Here is an 18,793-nt window from a genome sequence, read left to right as displayed (position 1 = left end):
GGGTCTGAGGAAAACTCTGTACCTTGCTAAGTTAAAGGAAGCTACTTTATATCCTGGAGCAGTGCCCTTTCAAGGAGGAACTCCCTGGGTTCTAGGAGCTAGTCAACAAATGTTTTCTAAATAGATGTGTACTCTTTCCTAGTAGGAACAAAAGATCACTCCAAAGAGGCTTGAATCGTCAAAGTAAACCCACTAGTAGACAATCTCAGTGCTAACATTTTTCATCCCTACATCTTTTTCACCAACCATTTCTCAAAAGCAATTTGCTTTCTCTCCCGTCTTTCATGAAGACTGGGCTATCTGACCAACTACAGTGCTTGTCTTTATTCAGTCTTTAAATACCTCTTAGAAGCAGCCTTATTTTAAGTGAGGTTTGTCTTTGGTATGCATGTATACCACCCCTGGGAAGCCACGGGCGGGCGGCCTACTCTCTTGGGATTTCACATAACCTTTAAAAATTTCCAACAAGCGTTGGAATTTTTCATATTTGTAGTGTTCTTTTTAATTACTAATTTATATTAGAACAGTTTCCTGATGATTCAATATAATTTCTATTATATTTACTACTTGTATTAGCTTCCTATTGCTGTTGTTACAATTACCCAACTTGTAGCTTAAGATAACACAAATGTATTATCTTAAAAAGTTCTGGAGGCCAGAATTCCTAAAGTCAAGGTGTCAGCAGGACTGCGTTCCTTCTGGAGGCTCTAAGGGAGCATGTTTCCTTACCTTTTCTAGCTCCTAAAGGCCACCTGCCTTCTTTGGCTCATGGCCTCATCCTCCATCTTCACAGTCAGCACCATAGCATCTTCCAATCTCTCTTGACCTTCTGCCTCACTCTTACAAGAACTCTTGTGATTACATTGGGCATCCTAGGATAATCCAGAATCATCTCCCCATCTCAAGACCCTTAAACATGTCTGCAAAGCCTTGATGCCATATAACATATTCATAGGTTCCTGGGATTAGGACTTGGATATTTTGGGGACGTTATTCAGCCTACCCTACTACTACTTCTATTATTACTACCACTGGCTAAAATTTGATTGTATACCATGAGCCAGGCACTATGCTGCTTTACATTCTTTATCTCAGTTAGTCCACAAGCCACACACTAAGATTGTGTAACTTTCTCAGACAAGCTTGTGACTAAGCCACTGCTCTCCGATGACAGTAATTCACTGCAAAATTGAGTAACAATGATTCACAAAATCTGCATTCCTACTCCTATCCAGCACTGACTTATATATGCCTACAAGTTAATTATAAATGAGACCACAAACTTGTGTTTTTAGAAAATGTAGTCATATGGGTAGAAATTTACATTTAGAAGAAGTTCAGCTACATTTATGAGTGGTTGGAACTAAAGCTTGTAGTTACTGGGTTCAGTTGGCTTAGATCATTGAGAGTAATTCTCATTAGATTTATGGCTGCTACTCCTAAGTGGAACAGTTCATTGAACTCAGCTTAGAAATTATGATTTAAATCCTTAACCAAGATACTATGAAATGCAAACCTTCAAGGAGGACCTTTGTCAGAAAAATGTGGGTTAATGCCCCAAATCCATCACTGCTCCTCAAAAAAATTTATAAACTGATGGTTACACAAGAATTTCATATTAGCATTGAAGAGTCTTGCATTATCATATAGTTGAATAGCACCTGTTTAGTGTTCTCTTGCCACTCAGATCTGTTAGATGCAGTCCTTAATGTGCTGTGAAACACTGAAGGGCAGCTGATGTATGTGGACATAAGGCCCCACAAATGACAATTTGGCACCTAAAACTTGTTATTTTAGAAGGGTTAGAGGCTCTTTAACACTGGGTTGAGCCTCTTAGCTGATTTGATTAAGGATATTTTAGGACTGGATATAATCGAGATAGACATAAAACTTGAATATAGAAATAGTCTAGCCTAGTGGTTTCCAGCCTGTTGGCTGTAAACTTTAGCAGCATATGGGAGTTATCGTAAGGAGCCCATTAATCCATGTGAGCACTAAACGTTGCCTGTAGACTAAATATATCCTACATATCAAACGTAGATACTGTTGTGATGTTAATATAATTTGCTTTAAAAGATCACTGAATTCATAGAAGCTTTTGGTCATTTTTCATCTTATTAATTAGGTACTTAAGAACAATTAAGCCCATAAAATTCTGACCTCATCAAAGTGGGTGGGCATCTTTGCTCTGGTTTGGAGGATTTAGCAGTGTTCATGAAACACTTCTAACACACAAATCTTCCACATTCATCTAAGATTAAAGCCTTAAAAGAGCTGCCATCTGAGAGTTCTATTCAGGCGTTAGTCTCCCAAAAAATATGCTGAAGAGTGAGTAAAGCAATAAAATAAGACCAACTAATAATGCTGATGAAACTCTTCGATAACATCTTTTTCTACCTATGATGATGATAGCTTATGAGCGAGGTAAGCAAGCTAAGGAAAAGTACTGTTTTATTTCTCTAACTTTCCTGCAATAAGAGTACCTAAGTCAATAAACTAGATGGATCTGTTTTTAAAACGCAACACTATCATTTCTAAGGAAAATGTTTCTGGCTTTTTTTTTTTTTTTTGATGTATACTTGATTTACAATGTCGTGCTAATTTCTGCTGTATAGCAAAGTGACTCAGTTACACACATGTACACATTCTTTTTTTATATCCTTTTCCATTATGGTTTATCCCAGGAGATTTGGTATAGTTCCCTGTGCTATACGGTAGGACCTTGTTTATGCATTCTAAATGTAATAGTTTGCATCTACCAACCCCAAACTCCCAATCCATCCCTCTCCGCCTCCCTGCCCCACTCCCCCTTGGCAACCACAAGTATGTTTTCTGTGTCTCTGTTTGTTTTGTAGATAGGTTCATTTGTGTCATATTTTAGATTCCACATGTAAATGATATCATATGGTATTTGTCTTTCTTTCTTACTTCACTTGGTGTGATAATCTCTAGTTGCATCCATGTGGCTGCAAATGGCATTATTTCGTTCTTTTTTATGGCTAATATTCCATTGTATATATTTACCACATCTTCTTTATCCATTCATCTGTTGATGGACATTTAGGTTGTTTCCATGTATTGGCTATTGTGAATAATGCTGCTATGAACACAGGGGTGCACGTATCTTTTTGAATTAGAGTTTTGTCTGGACATATGCCCAGGAGTGGGACTGCTGGATCATATGGTAATTCTATTTTAGTTTTTTGAGGAGCCTCCATACTGCTTCTGGCTCTTAATTTGTAAATAAACGCTATTGATTTGTACAGCACTTTACAAAAATTTGCATTGTAGGGTCTCAAAGTTGTAACATTCTTATCATTTGTAGTCTTAAAAAACCAAAAAAAAACCCCTACAAAGATGAGTAAACTAACCACACGAAACCTTCTTACCTTCCTTAAATAAAGGAGGGAAAAAAACCCTGATTTAAACTGACCATATAGGACTGTTTGGGTATTGAATATATTCTTAAAGTCATTTTCAGACCTAGTATAACAAAAATTCCTCCTCAAAGATCAGTATTTCAGGCCCTAATAATTATTTTTATATGTAAGCCATTTACTAAAAGAGGTTAATAGCAAAATGTGGAGTTGGGTTTTAGAATTTATAAATACAAAGGCCCAATATTTATTAACTTTGCACACATAAACCTCCTGTCTACAGAATTGTATGACACTGGAATATCTTAGTTTGCAGACTCCCCCTGAAAATCTTAACCATAGTTTAAGAGTGAGTTGCAGCTTTCTGAAATGGTGTAAATTACAGCTGTGCCAGTAGGGAGACAGATTTACTGAATGCTTTTCAGTATGTTTTAAATCCATGGAACCATTACAAAATTTAGTCTGATTCCATAGTTCTTGTTTAGTTAGAACATACAATACTATACATGAATTTAAAAATCATTACACTGGAGAGAAAGTACTGTCAGAGAGGCTCACGTTTACCAGTTGGGTCACTTTAGGTTAGCTGAAAGCGGAGGTGCTTGAGAGCACATGAGATTTTTACACTTCTTTTATTTCCTTCAGCACTTGTTGCAGGGGACAACCTGGTCATAGTTTCTACTACAGCACTTTGCTGAAATAAAACTTGTCCCATTCCCTCAAGCACTTACCTGCAAAATAAAATATTCACTATTCTCTTGTGACTTACGGTTGACTGCCAGATAATGTATTTTTTGCTGATTATCAGAGCACAAGTGTTTAGGCAGCAGTTTCTGGTTAGGTCTGTTCATTCAGTCATTCAATCACACATCCATTCAAGCAACCGACCAGCATTTACAGATCACCCACTACGTGTTGAACGCAGCTGTCTTAAATGGAACCAAAACCACAAGAAAAAGTTTTAAAGAATTACCAGAACTTTTATTTTTGCTCAGTTTTATTAGAAAAATAAATATGTCATAAAGCTTTTTTTTTTCTTTAGGGAGAAAAAAACGGAATAAGTCTCATAAAATCAAATAAGCAACGGTAAGGTATCTTAACTTGAAAAAGATTGGGAATCACTGGCTTACAAGTTACAATTGAATGAAAGGACAACTGTACCAGCCTCAGTTGGCTGCTTCATGCCAATGGCAGCAAACAACAAGATCTACTAGGGCAAAATAAATTACTGTGTGGAAGCCCTGGTAAGTGCTTAAACAGGCCGAGTCACTGAGACATCAGGATAGATAGATCTTGCTTTCAACAACACAGAAGTTCCTGAAGGGTTGTGTGTAAATGAAATAACCACAAACATACTAGGGGAGCTTGGTACCTGAAAGAATTCGTGGTGAATTCTTCTGTGAACAACCACTACTGCTTTTATAAATCCAGGTCCACTTGCTTTACTTAAGGCGAAGTACACCAAGCTGCTGCCTCTCTGAGCTGAGGCAGTGGCATGTTCACCTAACACTGCTCCTGCTGGGCCAGGGGCACAATTTCCAAGTCTGTGTTTCTGTGAAGTAGTGTAAGATACAGAGTTGGCCAGGGAACCCAGCTGCACCTGGCAGAGCAGGCGGAAGGGTGGGAGCTCCACCTTGAACAATATTTCCATGTCAACAAAGACTTCTTTTGAGGGTCTACTTTGTGCAAAGCACAGTAAAAAACCTGACCAATTCAGTTACAGACGTACTTCCTTTCTCTAAAACCTTCGGTCAGGGCCGAGGTCTGGAACCCTAAAATAAAGTAATACTTCTAATTCTCCAGACTGGCTTTAACCAAATTAGATACGCAACTCCTTCAAACTGGGGTGGGATGATAATGAAAGAGACTGAGTTTTCCAATGCTGAAGTTTAACACGAGAATCACATTTCAGAGAACTAGTTAATGAAAAATTTTGCTGGTGACTAACTTTTCAAATGGTTCCTTTTTTTTCTTTCTTACTTCCTCTAAACAGAACTCTGAGTTCTCGGGTAAACTCTGCAGAACAGTTAAAGTCATTGATGTTCTCTGGTTGGGTGACATAGTTCAGTCCTGCTGATAGAAACAGAAATTTCTTTCCACCCACCAGAATGTCATGAACTTATCCTACAGCACAGCAGTGATGCTTTGCACAGGGATTAAATATGGTAGTACTAGTTCCACTCAGTTTTAATCTTTGTAAATAAACAGAATCCTCTCTTTGCTCACAGCCTCCGTTTCATTTGGCCAAACTTCTACCAGGCTTAAGCCACATGTAATTAGTTAGGCTGTTCAGTTTCTTTATAAAAAATGCTTCCAATAACACTGCTGCCTATATGTACAGGTGTGAATGAAAAGAGTATGCAGTCTGTAGTCTTTTCCACACTGAGTACACTAACAACAATTAGTAAATAATTAAAGAATAAGTGGTCATTTTAAAACTTGTGTTTTTCCTTAAAAAAAAAATTTCACTTTCTAGCAACTTAAAAAAAATGGGTCTTAAAAGTGCCCTATTAATGTCAATGCTGTTCCCCACTCTGGCCCACCCATCCAAAACCTGCTACAAATGCTGGATTGAGTTTATACAAATAATTTATCAGTACCAAGATTTTTCAAATGGAAACAGTGTTACTGACTTCTTCATACTGGATAACAAAATAAGGGTAACTCTGGTCATCATTGAAGATGACAAAAATCTGAGGCTCAAAGAAATTATCCACACAAGAGTCATACAGGTCACTGGTGACACTTCCGGGATTCACGGGAGGGGGCCTTCTCATGCCATGGCTGCCCATCGTGTATCTGCCAGTTAGCACTTTAGCCAGAAACATGAAATGGACTCCTTTGGAGGACTTCTTAGAAAAGTTATGCGAGTAGCTTGCCTTCTTTGCAAAATAACTGCCTTGTCCAAACATTGTAGCATGCTTTCCACAGACTCGAGGGTCAAAGTTGTGCTTGCAGATTCCATCTACCACATCCTGGGATGTTCCATGAAATAAATGTCTCTCATTTATTATTCTGTCACGGCCAAACATTTTCCTGTTCATATACTCCTTTTTCCTAAGGCAAAGAGTGGACAGGGAATTCAGAAAAATGAGTAGATCAGTTTAATAGGCATGATGTAGTCATAAACTTCTTTTTATGGTTTCAATGGGGAGGAAATGTTAAAGTAGCTACCAAGGGCAAAATCTCATCAAAGATCATACTAAAAGTTTAAACTTATCTTTTCCACTGCAGACAAGAAAAGCCCTTTCCCTTTTTTCTCCATCAACCATTTGTTCACCTGCTCTCTCTTCCATTTCAAATCTAGTTCTCACATCTTCTCAGGGTGACTTCCTTATCTAATTCCACCAACCTGAGAGTCTCTTAATTCTGAGGTTCCTCGAATCTACATGTATCCCCTCTGAATTACATTAATTTGTTGCTGACTTGAGAGGCAGCATAGTAAAGTGATTAAAAACAAGGCCTCTGGTGCTAGACTGCCTGGGTTCAAATTCCAGCACTGTATCATATTAGCTGTATGACCTGTGGCAAGTTACCAAACTTTTCTGTGACTCAGTTTCCTTTCTGTAAAATGCAGATTGTAATAATCTTTCTTGTAGGTCTGTTATGAGAATTATATGTGAGTTAAAATATATGAACAAATATGACATTAAGTTCTATGCAAGTCTCTACTATTATGTTCTGCATTTGTCATTAGCTACATCAAGAAAAGCTCTCAAACTTTTCATACTGCTGACTCACCTTTTATATTTCTCCCAAAGAAACTGGTTTTGGACTCTCAGTATTTGCAAAATTCTATATTTAAACTCAGGCACAGTCTTATGAAAAAGATTATAAATGATTCGATAACTTTTGTCCTCTGCAGAAACAGGCACTTGGATGAAGTCCTGAGATGGATGCATATACACCCAAGTTTCAGGGTAAAAGTTTGCTGAGGTGACCCCATCTGGGCAGATGATTTGTGATGATGAGGTTGCTTCAAGAGGCGGAGGTGCCTGTGTGGGAACACCACCAAGTGTCCTAGAAGGGAGAGGGAGAACGTCAATGTACAACCTCAGCAGTAAGGTGCTCTACATCAAAACCTCCATCTCACATACAGTGCTCTACAGCAGTATCTAATATTATAATTTGAATAGCTTCAATGCTTGTTTAAAAAAACAACATAGAAAATGCTATCAACTAAAGAAAAAAAAACCTTAGAGCTAACACTGCCTGTATAGAGATAACCTATTATTAGCTTCCCCTGGCCTCCTCCTTGTGGAGAAAACTCTGGAATGTACTGCTGCAAGGCAAGCAAGCAAGTGCCAATTTATAAATATCTTTACTTTCTGAATCCTGGATTCCTCTTTTGCCTATATAGTTATGCTCCGTTTCAAGGGAGGAACAATTTATATACGTTCCTCAAACTTTGCTGTACTAAGCACAAAACGTATCATTGCTAGAGGTTGTGTACATGGGGAAGCATAGTGAGTGGAGGCAAAGTGAAGCAGGGCAAGAGGGAGCTTACAGGGAGATGACAGAAAATATTAAAAATAAAAAGCTTATACTTTGGTTTTTGTATAAAAACAAACAAATCATGGAGTAGGCATTGAAAGTTGGCATTTGCTTCAGTTTTAAATGTCACATATAACAACAAAACCATCAATACAATTCAAATGTTATAGCTTCAGATGTGCTTAAGATGGAGCTAATTACTTTAAGCCCTAGACACTAGAATATCCTTGAACCTTAAATTCAGGTCTGTTACGTTGAAGGATGAGTTTAGACAAGCAGTTACTTATTCCTGCCTGATTAAATGATTTAAATCATTTTTCTTCGCCATTTTCAAAACAGAGCAAAACGGAAGAAGCAGAGAGAAAGATAATCCTGACCCTGAGACCCAGATTCAGGGCTGGGGTACTACTCCACTCATAAGCATACACTGGTCACGGGGAAGCCCTAAGTCTGCCAAATCATTAGGAAACTGAAATTTTCAGAAGAGCTTTGGGACAAAGAGGTTACAACAATAGGTGAACATGCATCTAATCTCCAGGAGGATGTTTACCATCAGCCACCTTACACTAAGCACATACTGTGGACCAGGCACTTCACACCCAGTGTCACTACTCGTCATAACCCCACACAATGGCTTGGTTATTGGATACTTGGATACTGCTGTAGAGCACTTTTCAAATCAAGAAACTGCCAGCACAGCTAGTAAAGAACAGAGACAGCATATGAACCCAGGCCTATCTAGTTTCTAAGCACATACTCCTTGCATTTCCATATATTTCACAATTCACATGTACATATATTTTCTTCTTCTTTGTCTTCTTTTTTTATCTTTAAACAAGGCTTGAAAGTGATGGATGGATACCAGGATTGCAATTCAGGTCTGCCTGATTCCCACTACCATTGCCACTACCCCACAGCCTTTTGACTTTTAAGAGATGGCTTGCTATAGAGGTACAACCTGCCTCCTCTACCCCCCACCTCCTTCAAGTAGCTGCGCCTATGATTAATGTGCCTCAAAGTCCCTTTGTTAGACAGAGACAGAGTTCTGGGTGAATCCGGGGCTTGCAGAATCCCCCAGGTGCTTTTAAGTTCAGGAGCAGATCTAAAGGGGTGCCGTTTTCCCCAACCTTCATGACAGAGGGCACAACACTTCTTCTCTTCTGGAGCATTTTCACAAAGCCCTGACAGATTCCTCCAGAGCCTTCCTTCACTGGTACATTTTTTTGAAGAGAGGCCCCTACTGCTTTAATCAGACTCTGATAGGTCTGTAACTCCTTAAAAAGCCATCACCATTCTAGAGTAATGGTAGGAAACACAGACCATAAGCTGCTTATTTTTAGCTGTTCCCTCTATCCCTGCTCTGCAAAGTTCCCGGTATTGTTAGGGGTTGAAGTTACCAACAGAGGTTTCTGGATTGAAGGAGGAAGGTAAGATTCTCCCAACCACTGCCCAAAATAGGTTTTAGGCTGTCACAGCCATACTGAAAACGTGGCACTGACAATAGAAGAGACTGTTCCTTTTCCTTCTGCTAGCACTCCTGCCTAGAAATCAGTTTCACAAAATGACCGCTTCAAACGTCTCCTTTCCTTTTTCAGGGGACTGGGGGGGTCTATTATTTCCTTACACATGCTTGAAGATGAGCCTGTGTAAATAAATCCCATCTATCCTAAGACATTAAATCAGATTTTATGTATTTGGTTAAGCATCCATTCTTACCCATGGATGCTTACTTATAATAAGCCAACATCTTAATTGGGCTAAAACATAAAAATGTATACAGACATCTGTCTGATGGAACTCTACACTCTGGTTGCCATGGGTTAAAAATACATATTCTAAGCTTACAAATGTAGCTTTATTTTCCAAGAATGCTGAGTTTGTATTCAGCTCATGGATATTCCAATGACATTCTGCGAGCTTCACACCGTAACCAGCCTTCTTTAGAGAGGCAAAGTCAAAGGCTACGGCACTTGTACTCAAGGGCCTCTGAAGAACAAATTTTCCTAATCCAAGGTCACCTTTTATCATTCTCCTTCCCTCCCCTGGCCATTCTGAAAGACGTTTCCTAACCTAACTTCAGTGATGAAGTAAAAATTAATTTTATCCTTTTTGGGGAGGAGTCAAAGAAATCCTCTCAGGCCGTCTCATGACCATGAGGTGATTGCACAGGGCAGATGTCCTTCCAGCTGAAATGGACTTCCAAACCTCTAAATCTGATATTTGTGTGCTTATGCAGCCTTAGCTCAAGTATTCTAAGAATATTAAAGAATAAGATCCTTTTTATCAGCCCTATTAAAAATCATCAAAGCACAGGAAAAAAATTTTAACTATGAGGAATGTTAGCTAAATGTGATTGTGGTAGCCATTTTACAACATATACATATATTAAGTCATTACGCTGTACATTTTCAACATATACAGTGTTTTATGTCAATTATATATCAATAAAACTGGAAGGGGAAAAAAAGCAGGGAAACCCTCGTTTAAAAAGAGCCAAGCTTTTGCCGTAATTCACGAACTAAGCCCCTGCCTCACCCTCCACCTCCCTACTCCAGCATTCCCAATTCTTAGGCATCTCTGGTTCCCTGATAATTGTGGCCTTTTTGACACCTATGTTTTTCTTTGACCCTTTGTGTTTGCTAACACTTAAAAACAAAACTTTCTTCCTGGCTAAGATCACAGTCTCTCTAGAAATCTACTTCTGAAATCTGCTTTTTGGAATTAGTCTCCCTCCTCTTTCTGCCCTCTAGGCCAGCCCCAGACTCTAGGACAAACAGGAACTGAAGGCTGCATTTACCCATTCCACCCTGGTGAACTTGCTGCTTCTCTGCTCTTTTCCTCTTGAAATGTCTGCACTATCTCTTTGACTTGCTAAGCTCCTACTTTATACCTGATCATCACTGTTCCAGATAAGAAGACTAAACTAGGAAGTTTTAAAAAGAAAAGAGTGACTTTCTTTGTTCTCTTGTAAGCCTATGTTATAAATAGGAAGGCTTTATCTGTGGCATTAATTCTACTACTGCTCATATTATTTTTACAGTTCATACTTTTACAAAACAAGCCTAAGTTTAAAAAAAGGTGGGAGGAAGAGGGTATTCCATAATTACTTAAGATGCAAACAAATCAACTTTCACTATTCTGTAAAACTCCCCCAACAATGCAGCACTTGAATGAGCATTCTTCCTCTCTCACAGAAGCTGCATCTCGCTTGATTGGCTCAGCATGCCAAGCTGCCGGTCTCACTAATGAGTTCTACTATCTCACTAGGAGGACAATATGTTCCTAACTACTGGACGCTGACACTATCTCCAGCTGTGCTAGTGAAATGGCATTTTTATTAGTTTCTAATAATAATAAAAAAAAACCTTACACTTGAACTAAGAAGAAAGCACATATTTACCTCAAGTTGATATATATATTTCTAAAATCTGCCTTATTAACAAATTGTTTTTGGGTACCTAGCATTTCAGGGATTTTTGTTTATATTTTGTTCTTAATGTTCCCGTTGCAATCTCAGAATTAGAATCATTAACACTCTGCCATAATGATCTGGGAAAAACACACTTTGGCCTTGGAATAAAAAACTACTAGTAAGAATACAAAAGAAGATTTTTACCTCAAAGATCAGCAGAAGAGACCAACCAATATCACCCTAGACCTCCCCAGTTCATAAAACCAAGTAAACCTAGTAGCATTTTAAAAGTCAAGCTCTAAATATGGTGTATCTGACTAGAGTAGATAATGATTTCCCCAGAGATACTACCTTTCAGACATGGCCTCGCTAATGGTAATGTGCCCCAGCTTTTGGGACCTATGGAGATGTGCCACTGGGCTCTCTGGAGAGGGAAAAGAAAAATGGCACTTGGGAAAATGGAAGGAGAGCTCACCTATAATTCAGAAGGATGAGTTCTGTCTTGACCTAAAAGTATGACAGGTAATTTTAGTGCATATTATAGGAAGACGGGGCTTACTGAGCAAATGAGAATGCAAATTATTTGAAAAGGTGAATTCTTCCCATGCAAATTCACTCAAGGAAGAAGAATGGAGAACACCACCTTGAGGGACTCTCTCTCTACTTGCCAAGGCAGTTTACCTGGGCTGGGAAACAGTCCCATAACATGGAAGGGTATCTCAATCTTCCATGAAGGAGGCAAATGCAAACTCTGCCTTATTCCAGATACTGTATAAGTACTTTTAGCTGTGGAAAAATGTTAACTCTGCTTTTCAGTTCAAAAAATTCAATAGGATACTCACTCTTTTAGTGTTGGGTTTTAACTGCAGCTTATCTGAACTACATTTTTTGAAGAATTAAATCTAAAGATAACTCAGAATTTTATATTCTAGAGGTAATAAGTTAGTCTTTTACAGTCTTTTTCTCTTTGGCATTAAGTGTACATTTACATAAAATGGAAGCAAAGATGAGACTTTCTGCTGGACACTTACTGTAAATATGGAAGCAGTATAAAACAGGAACGGAAGAGGGGTCTCCTTTTTATTTCTCTCCTGAAGAATGAGTTGTGAAGAATGTAGTGGTTGTTCCACATCATAAATCGGACCTCTTTCAAACCCCGAGAGTTGGCTTCTTCAATCAATCGAATAACAGACTATGGAGCAGAAAACAGAAGGTAAAGAAAAAAAAAGCAAGTTAAAAAAGCAATAAATGGTAAATAGTCACTATAAAATATGAAAAATGTTAATGTAACTAAAGGTAAAAATAGTTAACTTTGCTATTAACATCAGAAGTGTTTCAATAAAGTACAGTGAGTCAAATTACCTCCTGTTACACGTAGGAATTTTATTTTCTTTAAAGATTCAGAATAGAAAAATGCTTCCTGTTCAGAACATGGATTTCCGCTTATGAAACATGTGAAGGATTAGTCTCTTCTATTTTGAGGCTATAAGAATGTCCTGGAGATTTTTTTTTTAATATTTCTTAAGGGATTTTCAGAACAGGATTAAAGATAGTAGTATATACAGTTCAAATAAACCAATTAAGTTCCAAACCCAAGAAACCTCTCTGAGGAAAAACACAGGGACAGTCCAACTATTCTGAGGATACATTTTAAACAGCCTCTTATTCTCTTTGAAAGGTATTAGATCCTAGTGACTACTTAAGAGACAGAAATTTTAACTCAATATTGTGTTTTACACTAATTAACATACTAGGTCATTTTCTTTTGCTATTGCCTTAAAAGAAAACCTAAGGTAGATAAGTCAATTCTCCCTTTTTGTAATACTGGAAATGAACTTAATCAAATTGAAGAAGTCAGATCTTTGGAATGTGAAATTAATCTTTAAGTCCATTTCAGGGCATTTAAATGTGACTCAGAATTCTCACAGGCAAAATAAACCACCATCATTTTAAAACCTCGCTTTGTGATGGATGAACTATTCTTACCATCTCAGACTAAGGATGCATGGGCACATGTGATAGAATTTTAAACGACTGATCTGCCTGACCACAGTTCAGTAAACATTTTTAAGTACTTCTTCCAGGGGCTTAAGGGTGATTGTTTCCCCCTAGACTTCTAAACTGCTAATAGTGTAACACATGATCCAACCACCAGGAGCCAGATATAGCCAAAAGTTACACCAGTGCTCATCTCATTAAAATTACTCCAAAGGCGGCACTGAGTCTGAGTACTTACCACATTTAATACTTGGCTCCTATAGTATAAGATACTGGGAAGGGCTTCCCTGGTGGCGCAGTGGTTGAGAATCTGCCTGCTAATGCAGGGGACACGGGTTCGAGCCCTGGTCTGGGAAGATCCCACATGCCGCGGAGCAACTAGGCCCATGAGCCATGGCCGTTGAGCCTGCATGTCCAGAGCCTGTGCTCCGCAACAAGAGAGGCCACAACAGTGAGAGGCCCGCGTATTGCGATGAAGAGTAGCCCCCGCTTGCCTCAACTAGAGAAAGCCCTCGCACAGAAACGAAGACCCAACACAGCAAAAATAAATAAATAAATTAATAAACTCCTACCCCCTACATCTAAAAAAAAAGAAAGAAAGATACTGGGAAAAGCATTTTCTGATAATAGTGGTATTCTATTTATGGGTTACAGATTAATGGAAAGAAATATATTTTCAGAAAAATCAAGAGAGAATAGCGTTACTCATATCAACAAGACTCAATTTTACATCCATAAGTTCTTTGATCTGTGGTTCTGTCTAGTCATCGTTGAGAAGGAACAGTGAAAGACAAAAATTTAAACGCACTTTTGGAAAAAAGAACCTGTAAATACCTCAGGATACTCTCTCCATCCAAAGTGGTCCCTACAGAAGAACTTCCAGACTGTGTGGTAAATAGAGTTGACATTGCTAGAGGGTGGTGTGGACAGCCTTCGTAGTTGGTCAAATTCAGTTGTTTCATACACATTCATGGCGTTCAAGTCTGCCCAAAATTCTTGTCCTCTAAAAAGACCCAAGAAAAAAAATGAACTGTTAATATATAATGGAAATATCTAAATATCTCATGTGGTATTACAAATATCTAGTATAGCATACTGTAGAATTTTCAAAGCTTGTCTTGTTTGGAGTAAAAGGACATCATTCCTGGTTTTTTCCCCATTTCGTATATGCCTTAAGACCAAAACGTGCAAGCCATGGAGTAGGGATTGATTCTATCCCTTAACATCACTGGCCTAAACCAATCAACACAGTCCCACCCTCCCTACCACAGTGGGATGAGCCAAACCTGGTCTCAACCAATCAGGGAGTCAGCTCTAAGATGAAGCTGCCACAGAAAGCAGAGAGAGAAACGAACTTCTCTTTTTCAAGAGGCATCAGTTTTCGTAAGTCAACATAGGAATACACAATATTGTCTGATGAAAGACAGGAAAAATAAAATGACCCCAGATGAGGCAAGTACTGCTAATCTACCTACCCAACATTAATATTGTCCTTTATCCTGTGGGTAGAAAAAAAAGTTGACGAAACATGAGAAAAAATAGTTTGGATTACTGTAAAGTTCAGCTATGAGAATAGTTTCGTCATTCTGTTATCTGGTCTGCTGCTGCTTAATAAGCACTTTACGTGTGTGTGTGTGTGTGTGTGTGTGTGTGTGTGTGTAGGTCCTGCTATATAAATCAGAATCACTTAAAAAATTATAAAGGGTGGTCTAAAAAACGTGTTCCTTTTTTAATGGAACTTCATCTAGTGTTTGAAACATCTAAACCGTTAATGGCAAAATGTTCATTTTATTTTTCTCTCTCTTCATGTATATTTCAAAATTCCCCTAAGAAGACATAAAATAATAACATCACAGATATAAGCAGAGTGACTAAGCTTCCAAATACATTCTTCAACCACAGATTTCTAAATGACTGTCTATAACACACATCCAAATACTCCAGATCCAGTGGCACTCAGAACTGGCTCAGGTGAAATCCAGGTGTTTGGACAGATATTCCCAGTAATTAACATATTTCCTTTCAGTAAATCAAGATTTTGAAAAAGGTATTAATTTTGATCTATGGGTTTTGTTGGTTAGTATGATGCTCCAGACTGCTCTTCGAACATTTGTTTCAAGGACTGTTAATAAGTATTCTAGGCAAAAAGCATTCTGTGGTCAAAAGTTTGAAAAACTTGGTTACACAAAGTTAAACGATTTACTTACTGCAGCCACTCCTCAGTCCCTTTAATATGCTAAGGTAGATATATTGAAGTACCATGATGAGGGCTAGAAGGTACTCTTCTAAACCTATGACAGTGCTCTGTCCCTTTTACCCATGAAGACCTATTAACATCTCTCACTAAACACCCTGGCAAATATGAGGAAAGAAAATATTTCCCACCCTCCACCCTAATGTTCACAATTTGTGAATCAGGTTCTATTTGAAAAAAGAAAAAAAAAGTCATATACCAACTGATGGTGCCATGGAGCACATAACTTGTAAAAAGCAGTATGTTCCTTAAAAAATTCCTAAAAAGCTTCCCAAAACCCTAATTTCTTGCTTAATTTCAAGTTAGGATTAGGATACCTAATTTCAACCTAACTAGTAGGATGTAGTCTTAAACGGAACATATAATTTTAAGTGTGAAATGGGAAGAAGACAATAAAATGTAGTTTACATCACATTTGAACACTACTTTGTTTAAAATTGTTTATGGTCAAAAGGAATACTTAATCCAAAATTTTAAAAAACATTTCTGGGAAATTCTTCAAAAAAGAAAAACACTGAAAACTGGAACCCCTATATCTAAATTAAATTTCACAACAAGTTGCTTTAAACAATTTTTCCTTAACTTTAGGAGAATCTGATGTTATCACTGAGTGGAGAGATATTAACCTCCTTCTCCCTGTTAAGATCATTTCCAGTTTCTAAACAGATTTTCCTATTTTAAGTTTATTTCCCAGTAACTGTTCCCAATTATGAGTTAATAAATCCTCAGTATTTTCTTTATGGAGTTCTTAGAAGAGCAGTCATTATGTTAATAACATACATTATAATATAAACAGCCAATGCTTTTTGCTATTGAAGTATCAGATTTTATTCTGGACATCTCTCTAGCAATTTCTGTTTACTCCTGTATTATTGAGACTTCATAGATAATGATCTGCATGAGAAAGATATCTAAAACTGCAGCTTTTGCTACGTTCTCTGTGTACTTCAGTCCTTTGGGCATTATGAAATTTTTATGACAAATCCTAATTTACTACAATCAACTGTTCTGTGGATTGATGTATCAAAGTACTGTTTTAGCTCTATTTGATTTTCAATATGCTTTAGTAGACTTGACAGAGACAAAACAACAAATCTGAAAAACATTATCTTTTTATAAGATTAATTTTACCACCTGTTCTCCCTTAAACAGGGGATCCTTAAAAAATCCAACGCCGGGATTTCCCTGGTGGTGCAGTGGTTAAAGAATCCGCCTGCCAATGCAGGGGACATGGGTTCGAGCCCTGGTCCGGGAAGATCCGACAGCCGTGAAGCAACTAAGCCCGTGCACCACAATTACTGAGCCTGCACTCTAGAGCCCGTGAGCCACAACTACTGAAGCCCATGTGCCACAACTACTGAAGCCCGCGCGCCTAGAGCCCGTGCTCCGCAACAAGAGAAGCCACCGCAGTGAGAAGCCTGCACACTGCAAAGAAAAGTAGCCCCCGCTTGCCGCGACTAGAGAAAGCCTGTGTGCAGCAACAAAGACCCAATGCAGCCCCCCAAAAAAAAAAAAAAAAAAAAACAAAGCCAAGAGTTTTTATTCTCCTCAATGTGCATCAGTGTAAAATTCATGCAACACGAATGCCAAATGTTCAACATTTACCACTCTTATCAAGCCATTGTTTCATGTTACCAGAAAGCAGTTATGAGTCGTGTGTGTGGAAATGGTGATGGTGAGCTGTAAGGCAATACACAAATAATTAAGCAGATGTAGTCCCTGACTTCCAGGGCTTCAAGAGGGAAATAACTAACAAAATCTAAAACCAAAGAAGCAGTACATTTGCCTATCTAAACTCATCGGCGGCAAGTACACTCTAGGAATGAGAGGACAAAGAATGAGAGGACAAAGAATAGAATGAGAGGACAAAGAACAGAATAATGCAGCATTATGGGAGAGGAGATGGCTGCTCCTCCAGGAATGGATAAAGGTCAGGAAAAGTAAGAGGCTTTCCAGTATCAATTCAAGATAGCTTTCTGTAAGAGAAAGAATTTTAGGAATAGTTTAATAGGAAATAATTACCAGTAAGTGAAGGTTGTGTGGAAGAACAAGAAAAAAAGAGTTCTTCCAGTATTTTGCTTGAAGGGTAGGGACAGGGAAGGACAGGAACAGAGAGCTGGAAAAGGAAACCTAAACAAGGGTACATAAGAGATGAGCAAATGTGAACAGGATATATAACAGACACTGTGAGAGATGTCGGGCCATGAGCTAAGGAGGTAAGTCCAGGGTCTCAGAGCCTTAAATAAAGGTTGGAATTTAGAGTATTGAGCAGATTGTGGTAAAAGGTCAAAGTAGTAAATACAGGATGTGTAAAAACTGAGCAACAGAGACAGTGCTAGAGATGGGGGTGGAGGTGGGGAGGATAGGGCTTCACAAAGGCAAGATGCAATCATCCTGGCAGATGAGAACCCTATCTGACTTAATGGTAGCCCTACTGAGGGATGGCCAGAAAAGAGTGAGTATGGGAGATAGCCACTGCGCAGTAGGATTTAGATTTCGTTAAATATATCATGTGGCTACCATCAATCAATCTGGACTCACCCAAAATATAACCTTATCATGATGAATTAAAAAAAATATTGTGAACAGATTGCTGATTTTTGTTTTGATGGGAAGAATGAACATGAACTGCTGAAATATTAACAATTCTGTGTCCACATGCTTCACCAACAAACATACCACTACATATACCAATACAAGAATCCAGATACAAAACTAATTAAAAATTCTGAAAAGAACACCCATTCTCATAACTTAGATGCTTTCTAACAGTGGTTTTCTTCCTACTTAAATACCTTGACATACCAACATTTCCAACATATATTATTAACACACAGAGCACCAACACCCACACTAAGTCAGAAAGTCTGCCCCACACACCATCATTTCTTCTATGTATATTTCAGATACTAAAAAGTAAAAAAGGCCTGCGATATAAATAATAGAGCCGTAATGAAAACCAAAACTATTAAAGAATAGTTGCGGAATGAAACAGAAATTAGTCAGGACATGATCTCTTTGCTGGATAAATAGTTCTTGGGACTATGCATTTGGGAGCTCAGGAGAGTGTAACCATTTTAGGCAATTTCTCTATAAATTGTCTGAAACCAAGAAAGAAATGTGACAACTGAAAACAAACGAAAGTAATCTTAAGTAGACACACTGATTAGGCACTGGACTACATGTTGGGATAAGAAGATGAAAAAAGCAAAATACCCAAAGTCAGTGGGGAGAGAGACAGACAAGCAAACCCTGTGG

At 38.2% G+C, this 18,793-nt stretch overlaps 1 protein-coding gene across 5 annotated transcripts in view; it reads right to left on the bottom strand.

Moving 5' to 3' along the window:
* Window positions 1-4,336: 4,336 nt before the first annotated feature.
* The window catches only part of TIPARP (TCDD inducible poly(ADP-ribose) polymerase), a 29,324-nt gene continuing 14,867 nt past the window's right edge, over window positions 4,337-18,793 (bottom strand). For all 5 annotated transcript variants that reach the window (XM_067737841.1, XM_067737839.1, XM_067737840.1 and 2 more), the window contains exons 3-6: window positions 14,116-14,284; window positions 12,315-12,475; window positions 7,119-7,397; window positions 4,337-6,434 (exon numbers count right to left, since the gene is read on the bottom strand). In XM_067737841.1, the coding sequence (XP_067593942.1) occupies window positions 5,987-6,434; window positions 7,119-7,397; window positions 12,315-12,475; window positions 14,116-14,284 (1,057 nt within the window). In that variant the 3' untranslated portion in view covers window positions 4,337-5,986. The remainder of the gene's footprint in view (window positions 6,435-7,118; window positions 7,398-12,314; window positions 12,476-14,115; window positions 14,285-18,793) is intronic.

This window comes from Pseudorca crassidens, chromosome 5 (genome assembly GCF_039906515.1).
Source record: "Pseudorca crassidens isolate mPseCra1 chromosome 5, mPseCra1.hap1, whole genome shotgun sequence".
In the NCBI taxonomy this organism is placed as follows: domain Eukaryota; kingdom Metazoa; phylum Chordata; class Mammalia; order Artiodactyla; family Delphinidae; genus Pseudorca; species Pseudorca crassidens.
Note: the sequence above shows the minus strand (reverse complement) of the source record. Positions and strands in the feature narration are given on the sequence as shown.